Source organism: Phasianus colchicus, chromosome 14, assembly GCF_987193195.1.
Source record: "Phasianus colchicus chromosome 14, bPhaCol1.hap1.1, whole genome shotgun sequence".
In the NCBI taxonomy this organism is placed as follows: Eukaryota; Metazoa; Chordata; class Aves; order Galliformes; family Phasianidae; genus Phasianus; species Phasianus colchicus.
Window position 1 is genome coordinate 8,846,748 of NC_143449.1, and position 9,507 is coordinate 8,856,254.

General features: G+C 64.5%; 1 protein-coding gene across 3 annotated transcripts; it reads left to right on the forward strand.

The window, feature by feature from the left end:
- The first annotated feature begins 774 nt into the window (after positions 1-774).
- On the forward strand, positions 775-8,909 carry KLF8 (KLF transcription factor 8). Of its 3 annotated transcripts, none has more exons than XM_090150186.1 (5): positions 775-852; positions 2,721-3,264; positions 3,868-3,970; positions 4,061-4,197; positions 5,568-8,909. In XM_090150186.1, the coding sequence occupies exons 1-5, from the start codon at positions 826-828 to the stop codon at positions 5,747-5,749; spliced, it is 993 nt and encodes a 330-aa protein (XP_090006312.1). In that variant the 5' UTR covers positions 775-825; the 3' UTR covers positions 5,750-8,909. The 3 variants fall into 3 exon arrangements, with proteins under 3 accessions (XP_090006312.1, XP_031450266.1, XP_031450265.1); XM_031594406.2 differs by lacking the exon at positions 775-852 and adding an exon at positions 1,305-1,650; XM_031594405.2 differs by lacking the exon at positions 775-852 and adding an exon at positions 2,125-2,387.
- The last annotated feature ends 598 nt before the right edge of the window (positions 8,910-9,507 follow it).

Here is a 9,507-nt window from a genome sequence, read left to right on the forward strand (position 1 = left end):
GGATTAGATGGTGATAGAGGGAGGTACGTGGAAGGATGGATGTGTGATTAGAAGGGGATGAGGGTGGGGAAGGGAGGGTGGATGGATGGGGTATGAGTAAGGAGGGAGAGAGAGGTGGATACGGGGGTGGGACAGCGTAGCGTGCATGTGTGGAAGGATGAGTGTACGATGGTTGCACGAAGGGACGGTTGGATGTGTACACAGGGTCTGTATAGTGTATGCAGTTTGGTGTGTGAAAGGGGGGGCTGGGATGGGTAGGGGAAAGGGCAGACAGTAAGCAACGCTACTCCGGGCGCGTAGTGGGAGTGCCCTGTCCCACCGAAGGCTGGGGGACGCAGCCGTCCCAGCCGTTAGGAACGCTGCGGGGACGAGGGGCCGTTTTCCAGCTGCAAACCCGCCCAATTCCCCCCGGACGCCGTGCTCCAGCCCCCAGCAGGGCGGCAGCTCCGCGGGGAGACCGCGACACCCCCAGCCAGGCACGGACGTCCCCCGTTGTTTTTGGCGGGGTACGGCGCTGCCATCCCTGCTGCGAGGCTCCCAAGCCCCGGCTCGGCCCGGCTGCCGCCTCCCGACGTTTTGGGGGGTCTCCCTCGTGGCACGGCCCCATCCCCGAACCCCGCATCCGTTTCCACGGTAACGCGGCCGCGCGGGGAGCCGCCCATTGGCTGCCGCGGCCGCTGATGTCACTTTTGGGGGCGCCCCGGTGTTGGGGGATGGGGTGGGGTGTGGGCGTACCTCGCCGCGGCCCCGCCCCTCCCCGCCCGTGGGCGCGGCGCGGCCCCACCCGCCCCGCCCGGCACCGCCCGGGGCCCGGGCAGCGCGGCGATGCACTGCGAGGAGGCGCGCGGCAAAGTGAGTGCGGCCGGGCCGTGCGGGCGGGGGGCGGTGAGGCCACCTCCATCTTCCACCGAGTCTTAAAGGGGCAGCGCGTGCCCCGCGGGGGGGCTCGGCCCGGCTCCGGTACGTCCCGCCCGTGCCGCTCGGTGCCTTCTCGGGGCGGCGGCCGGGGGCGGGCCCGGGCGTGCGGTGGGGGCCATTTTGTGAACGGGGCGGGGGGAAGCGGGGGGGGGCGCGCGGTTCTGCGCGGGGGGTGACGGAAGGCCCCGCTGTGCCCGCGGCGCCTTTAAGAGCGGCCCCGCTGCGGGGCGCGCGCCGGGAAGGTCACAGCGGGGGAGAGCGGGGCGGGGGGGGCGGGGGTGCGAGGCGCGACGTCGCCGTGAGCGCGCCCCGCCCCACCTCACCCCCCCACGCCCTTTGCTCTTAAAGGGCCATGCCCGGGGCTGGGTCCAGAGAGCCCGGCGGGACGCCGTGGGGCGAACGGGACCCTCTCCTCCTCCTCTTTCACCCCCGGCTGTGCCTCCCCCACCCCTCCCTCCTCCCGGTTCCGTCCCGACCTCCGGCACCGCGGGCGAGGCGGGGCGGAAATTCCTGGGGGGGGCGTGGCCGGGCCACCCTCCCCCGGGGCGCTTCGGCCCCCCCCGGCACGGCTGTCGGGGAGGGGGGGCAGGAACCTAAACGAGATCGGGAGGGGTGATTCCCCCCCCGAAGCGTTCCGTCGGGGTCGCACGGCAGGGTGGATCCCCTCCCTCGTGCCTTTTGGGCGGGAATGTATGGATGCTATAGGAGTGCTATAGGAGCCGGTCCCTATAGGTGAGGCTGAGCCCCCTCCTTCCCCGCCATAAGACCCTATGGTCCCGTTGAGTTCCCCCTCCCGTTCCCGCGGTGGGAAATCGGCAGCGGGACCCTCCGAGCACGCCTCGCTACACCCCAACCCCGAATCGGGGTGCGGTGTACCGCTGAGCCGGCGCCGGGGGGACCCGAAGGAGGGGACGGCCCTTTGTGCCCTCCCGTGGCTGTGGGGTCCGTGAGTGCGCCCAGCTCCAGGGGTCCTTGCCCGCGTCCCACCCATCCCCAAAGGAGCGCTGGGCGGCTCCGCGTGTGCGGGGCGTGTGCGGACCGGGCGTGCCCGGGCGGGGACACGCGTGGGTGTGGGTGTGCGGGGCCGTGGGCCGCTCTGCGCCCGCAGCAAGGTGCGTAACTGGGGGTCGGCCGGCTGGGAAGGGGTCGTGCGCCGCGGTGGTCCCAGCGTTCGGGGGTCGTGCGCCCGTTGGGGCGGTTGCAGGGGGCGGCTCCGTGCGGTGCCCGCGGGGCCGGGCCGTGCCCGCAGCCCCTCCCTGCTGCTCGCCCGCCGCGGCCGGGCCCTTTTAAGGAGCTCCACCCCGGGCCGAGCCAGGGTGGAGCCGTGAGGCTATTCGCACCTCCCGCGCGGCACGGCACGGCACGGCACGGCACGGAGCGGCGCGGCGCGGGCCGGGAGCATGATCCTGCCCGCCGAGGGGATGAGCGCCGCGCATTCGCGGAGGAGCCCCCCCCGCGGAGCCTGGCGGGTGAGCGGCCCCTTTAAGAGGAAGGGGTGTGTGCGGTGGGGGGGGTTGGGAGGGTCGGTTGAGGGCAGCGCGGCCCCTTTAAGGCGCGGGGGAGGGGAGCGGGGTGGGGTGGATGGGTGTTGGCCCCGCCCCCGGCCCCCTGCAGCCCCGCCCCTCCATCACAAAGGCGCGTGGGGGCAGCGGTTGGAACAGGTGCGGGGCTGCCGGTTTCCCCCCCCCCTGCAGTGGGTTATGGTGAGCAGCGAGTTGGTGAATTGATGAACGCGTTAATTAGCGAATGAGCGGGGCGGCGTCTGGGCGCAGAGCGCTCTGACACCCCCCTGCTCCCCCCAGTTTTGGCAGGCGGGAGGCTCGGGGCGGGGCAAAGCGGCCCCCAGGATGAGCTCGTCCTCGCTGCTGGCCGAGGCGCCGCTGGAGCCCCCCGTGCTGCTGACCGACATCAAGACGGAGCCCCCCGAGGAGCTGCTGGCCTCCGACTGCAGCCAGCCCCAGGCTGAGCCCGTCGACCTCTCCCTCAACAAGTCCAAGGCCCCCCCGCCGCCGCCCCCCGTGCAGTCCTCGCCCCTGCTGGTGGCCCCCCCGGTCCCCGCGCCCACCATCTCCATCGCGTCCTCGGGGCTTGGCACCACCTCAGCCATCCCGGCCGTGCTGTCGCCCGGCTCCATCCTGGCATCGTCGCAGGGCAGCGGCGGGCAGCAGATCCTGCACGTCATCCACACCATCCCTTCCGTCAACCTGCCCAGCAAGATGGGCAACCTGCAGACCATCCCCGTGGTCGTGCAGTCGCTGCCCGTCGTCTACACCACCATGCCGACCGATGGCGTCACCGCCATCACCGTCCCGCTCATCGGGGGCGACGGCAAGAACACCGGCTCCGGTAAGGGGCTTGTCGAGGTGTTTGGGACCCCTGTTCTGTGGGCCCGGCGTGGTCCTGACACAGCCGTAAGATGTGTCCCCGTCTGGTAGGACACATCCCCTGCAGGGAACCCAGTTCTCCACCCAAGGACTCCCCAGGACCATCGGTAGCTTAACCTCCAGAAGGTCTCCCCAGGCCCCAGCATGGGACAACAGAAGCCCAGAGGCAGCCCAGCTCTGGCCATCCGCCTGTGCTGAGCAGGGGACAGGGAGGTGCTGCTGGCTGCCTGCCTGCCCGTCCCGCCCAGCTCCACTTTCAGTCCCCGCTGTGTCCCCATTCCCCGAGGGCGGGGTGCCCTGGATGTTCCCCGTTTTGGGAAGGAAGAGGTGTCCTCAGGCTGCACCCCTCCCCCCCCCATCCCCCATAGCCCTGTGCCAAACCCCCACGGCACGGGGTCACCTCTCTGCCCCAGATCGATGTGGGGTCGTGGCGGGGTGGGCTGAGCCCTGCGGCGCGGTGGCTTTTCTGGGAGGTCGGTGATGTCTGTCCGCACGCTTCGCTCACCAGCCTCCCCCACCCCGTCCCTCCTTGCTCCTCAATAGCTTTTCTTTCCCACCCCCGCAGTGAAAATGGACCCGGGCGCCATGTACCCCATGGACATGCCGAGTGACAGCGAGGACAGCGCCTCGGAGAGCGGCCCTGCGCCCTTCCAGGACCTGCAGCGAGAGTGAGTGCGCCCGCGGGTGCCATCCCCGTCCCCGGGGCGGACAGCCCGGTGGGGGCCGCCACTCACAGCCATCCCTCCGCCCTTCCCCAGGTCCGCCACGCCGCGCCTGCCCCGCGCCGACTCCCCCGACCTGAAGAAGCGGCGGATCCACCAGTGTGACTTTGAGGGCTGCAACAAGGTGTACACCAAGAGCTCTCATCTCAAGGCCCACCGGCGGATACACACGGGTACGTGGGGGGGCGGGTCGGGGGAGGCAGCGGGGCTCGGTGCCCTGCTCGGGGGGGGGCTTTAACGGGGCGCTCTGCCCCGGCGCAGCCCCAGCTGCGGGCCGGGAGGGGTCGGGGTGTGGAGGGGCGCGGCGCCGTTACGCCCCGTGCTGCCGCTCCGGGCGGGTACCGTAGTGCCCCTAATGCGCGCCCGCACTGCGCGCCACCGCCGCGGGGGTGGTACCGTAGGGCACCTAATATACGCCCACACCGGGCGCCGCGTTTAGGGGGCGTTACCGTAGCGCTCCTAATGCGCGGGAGCGTACAGCCGCACGAGGGCACTGCTGCTCGGGGAAGGAATGACAGCCGGACGGACTTGACAGGCTAGAAAAGTGGGCCTGTGGGAACCTAATGAGGTTCAACGAGGCCAAGGCTAGATATTGTGTTTGGGTCGGGCGATGCCAGGTATGTGCACAGGCTGGGAGAAGAGCTGCTTGAGAGCAGCCCCTGTGCTCTGCCCTTGTGAGGCCCCATCTGCAGGACTGTACTGAGGGCTGCAGACCAGGAAAGACGTGAAGCTGTAGGAGCAGGTCCAGAGGAGGGCTGTGAAGGTGATCAGAGGACTCGAGCAGCTCAATGAAGAAAGGCTGAGAGAGCTGGGGGCGGTCAGACTGGAGAAGGCTCCAGTGGGACCTCATTGCAGCCTTCCAGTACATGAAAAGTGCTTATAAGCAACTTTCTGTATGATCTGATAGCAATAGGACAAACGGAAACAGTTTTAAACTAAAAGAGGGGAAACTTAGTTTAGATATTGGGTGGTAATTCTTCAGTCACAGGGTGGTGAGGCCCTGGCACAGCTGCCCAGAGAGCTGTGGGTGCCCCATCCCTGGAAGTGCTCAGGGCCCAGTGGGATGGGACCCTGAGCTGGAGAGGAGCAACCAGCCCATGGCAGGGGTTGGGACCAAATGGGCTTAAGGTCCTTTCCAGCTCAACACCTCTGTGATTCTATCTATGATCATGGTGCAGCTAACGAGGCTACAGCACAGCTGTTTTAGGGGTGTTACCGTGGTGCAGCTAATAGGCAGCCACACGTGACGCACAGCCGTGCTGGGGCACCGCTGCGTGAAGGGGTGTTACCGTAATGCACACCTATACTGGGAAACCATTGCTTTAGGGGCGTTACCGTATTGCACCTACTGCACGCCCACAACGGGGAGCCACTCCTTTATGTGCGGTACCGTATTGCACCTAACGCACGCCCCCAGGTGGCACGGCGTCCAGCCGGTGGCGCCCGCGGCTCGTGCTACGCCGCGGAAGGGCGGACGAGGAGGGCTGGAGGGCGGTGGCTGCTGGGCACAACCCGCTTCCGTGCTGACCCCCGCTCCCCGCAGGCGAGAAGCCCTACAAGTGCACCTGGGAGGGCTGCACCTGGAAGTTCGCCCGTTCCGATGAGCTGACCCGGCATTTCCGCAAGCACACGGGCATCAAGCCCTTCCGCTGCTCGGACTGCGACCGCAGCTTCTCCCGTTCCGACCACCTGGCCCTGCACCGCCGGCGGCACATCATGATGTGAGGAGCCCAGCACGGGGAGCGGGGAGACGGAGGCAGCCTCGCTCCCTGCGTGCGGCTGAGGGACTGCGGGGCTGGCGGCGAGCGAGCCCTGCACCGGTGCGGGATGGTCTCCGGGACGTGCTCCTCTTCTTCTGGACCTCTCCTCCCCGCTGGCAACGCCCGGAGGCTCCTCTCGCCGCGATCTCCCGGCCTCCCCCCTGGCCCTGCGCGCTCACCTTCCCACGGGCGGTGCGGACGCAGCCACAGCCGAGGTGGGGAGACGTCCAGCCTTGTGTCTGCCTCCTTCCAGCCCACCTGCATTGCCTCGTCCCGTGCCGAGGGACGGGGAGAAAGGAAAAACAAAAGGGGGAGGACAGAAAGAACCCTGACCCACCCATAAGAGCACCGCCGCCAGGAAAAGGGAAACTTTGCGGAACGTGGAACTGTGATTTTATGGAGTTCTAAGGGGGGTGGGGGGTGGGGGGGATCACGCCGGCTTTCAGTTTTCGGAGACTATGGGACAGTTGAACCATTTATAAGTTAAAAAGGCATCAGCCTCCCTACGGACTGTGGCCACGCACTTTTCTTTGTAATTGTAATTGTTGTTTTTGTGGGGTTGGCCCGGCTCCTGTGCTGAGAGGGCAGCGGGGTGTGGGGCTGTGGGGGGGGGGGGGTGAGCGAGGGGACTGTGACCCTCAGGGCCGCTTGAAGGGAGGAGCTTCAAAAAGTTGCTCTAAAGCTTCGGGAGGAGGCAGAGCCCTTCGCTCCATGGCTCTCTTGGGGGCTTTTCCTCTCTGTGTATGTGTGTCTGTGTGTCCCCATCACATTCCCTATCCCAGAGCAGCATTCCCCATCTGATCTGAATGCTTGGTGGTGGGGGACAGCCCTACATCCTTCCCTGCAGCCTTGGGGAGACCCACGCAGCCCCGGATCAGGAGCTAAGGACAGTGCTTGGGGGCCAGCACCACTGATGGCCCACAGCAAAGGTCTGCCCTGCAAATCTGCCCAGGACAGCTGGGATGGTGGTGGAACCCTTTGGGGTGAAGGAGTGGGGACTTTTTTTTTTTTTTAAACCATGGGATTTAAAACTCCTGAGCTGTGATATTTGTATGAAACCATTTGACGTTTTTCTACAGGGGAATAACATTGGAAGCAGAGGAGCCTGGTGGTGTGTGTCTGTGCTGCAGCAACGGCAGACTGAGCACTGGGGATGAGCATGGTTGGGCTTCACCATCTCCTTTGCAGGGTTTCCAAGTTCCTCCTCTGAGGTTTTATTGAAAAGCAAGCGGTCTAAAAAAAGGAAAAAACTAAAAAAACCTAAATTGGGTGCTTTAGCTGCAACCCGTCTTGGCTTAGGTGCACCAAGAGGAGAGCTGATATGTGGAGGGGAAATTGACTGCACCAATGATGGAGACATGAAGGATGCAACATGCACATCCCCACACTGCCTGTCCCAGCTGCCCATCACGGCTCCGTCATTTCCCACTGCAGGCTGGGCATGGCCTTGTGCTTGAGGAGGGTGCCTGGATCCTGCTGGGCTCCCACCTCCTCCCTTAATATCCCGTCTCTGTCAGCCCCATCCCCTGTCCCCTCAGGGCACTAATCACCTTTAATTGCTCTGAGCATCCTCACTCCACCAACCCTCCTGAGCCCAGGGTTCTCATGGAGCTCCCTCACCTTCCTGAGCTGTGCTGTGGTGTGCTGGCCATGGACCACAACCTGTGGGCTGACATCAGGGCTGCCCTGTCCCCATGGACCTGCCTGGTGGTCACCTAGACCTGCTGAGTCTCTGTGGGAGCTGCTGGCCTTCTCTGTGCCCAATGCATGGGGACACACGCCTCATGACCTCCTCTGTGAGGCTTACGGACCCGAAGGCCTCCAAGATGTGCTCTGGAGGCTGCAGGTAAACATCTCAGCCTGGTGATGTTCACAGGTGACTTCCCCATCTGTCTGGAAGCCCCAATGCCTCCTTGCAGCCAGTCAGTAGCCCCTCTGGTCCCCACCTCTACAACGGCAAGGTGAGCCCCAGAGATGTTCGGATTGACTTGTTCCTTGGGGCAAGAAACAGGGCCCAGCCAAGCTCAGTGACCCCAGACCCTTCCCTATGTCTCCTGGTTCCTTCTTGAGACAGCAATCCTGACCCACTCTCCTTCCAACACTGTGCTGAGGTGACCACAGCACCTGCAGACCCTGCCTGGACAGCAGCAAGGATCTAGGCTTCAGGTTGGCTTCACCACGGCTCTTCTCATTGGCTTCCTGATGGGAACTGGGTGCTGATCTTCCAGGTGGGGGGCGAGCGGTTGACCCCACGTTGCCCCATTTCTCCCCCAGGCTGTGGGGTCGCCCCGTGCTGTGGGGTCACCTCGGTTCGTGGTTCTGGGGGGCCGGGGGCCTCCTGCCCACACTCACCGGACTGGTTTAGCAAGAGGAGGGGCAGCCGCCTGCTTTGAAGGGCTCCCTGGAAAGGTTCGATGGCCGCAGGAGAAAGGAGAAGGCAGGAGAGGTGGTTTTGGGTTTCAGCGGGGGAGCGGGCAGCCCTGCAGAGCTTTGTCTGCTGCTGGTGGAGAAAAGGAACCCGGGGGATCCTCCTGCATGGGGCTCCCCACAGCCTCTGAGCCAGAACAGCTGCACCTGAGGGGAGGTGAATGTGGGGAGGATTGGGGACCGTGCAGAGAGGTGGGCGCTGCCCTCAGCTGCGGTTTGGGGATGCTCAGCCCCCGGGTAGAGCTGTGCACCAGGAGACCTCCGTGTCTGGGAGAAGGGGCAGGAGCCCTCGCACTGCAAGGGCAGAGCTCTGCCTGCTGGGGGAACGGGGCCGCAGGGGAAACGGGTTGGGGCTTTTTTGGCTAGAGAGGCAATCTGTATTCCTGTGTTTTCCAGTTTTGGGCACTCCTGATATTTTTTTTTTCTTTGCCCTCCTTAAAAAGGGATGACTTCAAAAACAACCTGGCCGTAATTGCAAAAGAAAAAGGAATCCACAAAAAAGACAAACGTGAACTGGGCATAATTGCAAAAAAAAGCCAAAACATAAAACACCAACCCAAACCAAACAAGGCATAATTACGAGAAATCCTGGGTGTGATCGCTTGGCCTTTCCGTCAGAGCTCAGGAGGAAAGCTCTGTGCCCTCACACTCGCACCTTTAAAACTTTTTTAAGACACTGTTTAAAACTTCGAACGAAACGAGGGAAAAATAAAGTGAACTCCTTCCCCCCTCACCCACTCGCTTTCCTTTTCACCCGTCTCCGCAGCCGAGCGCTGAGGAAGGAGGACCCCCGCCCCACGTGGAGCCCCCCAGGCTGAGCGCACCCCGACCGACCCACCCCGCTGCCGCCGTCCCGTGCCGGGTCCCCGCGGGACCGAGCGGAGTCGGGCGCGCCCCGAGGCCGCTTTTATCCGCCCGGGGCCGGCAGCGGGGCCGCGGCGGGGCCTGATTGGCCCGGCCCGGCCCGGCCCGGCCTCACCGCGCTGCAGGTCGGCGATCTCCTCCTCCGAGCCCAGGTAAAGCCTTCCCCGGCACCCGGCTCCCAGCCAGCTCCGGGGCCGCACTGCCGGCGTCTTCTCCTTCCCCACCCTTCCTTCCCTTTTTTTTTTCGCCTTCTATTCCCAACCCCCTTTTTTTTAAAAAAAAAAAATAATTGTACTATTCCCCATTTCTTCCCCTATTTATTTTTTATTTTTTACCTTTCTTTTTCTTTTGTATTCTTCCATCGTTATATATACTTTTCCTTTGTTTCCCCCCCTTTTTGTCATTTCCCCCCCCCCCTTTTTCTCCTTTTTC

Coding starts and splice junctions, on each gene's coding strand:
- KLF8 (XM_031594405.2), top strand. CDS start 2,319: ATGATCCTGCCCGCCGAGGGGATGAGCGCCGCGCATTCGCGGAGGAGC. Junction 2,388..2,720: donor CCCCCCGCGGAGCCTGGCGG/GTGAGCGGCCCC, acceptor TGCTCCCCCCAG/TTTTGGCAGGCGGGAGGCTC. Junction 3,265..3,867: donor CGGCAAGAACACCGGCTCCG/GTAAGGGGCTTG, acceptor CCACCCCCGCAG/TGAAAATGGACCCGGGCGCC.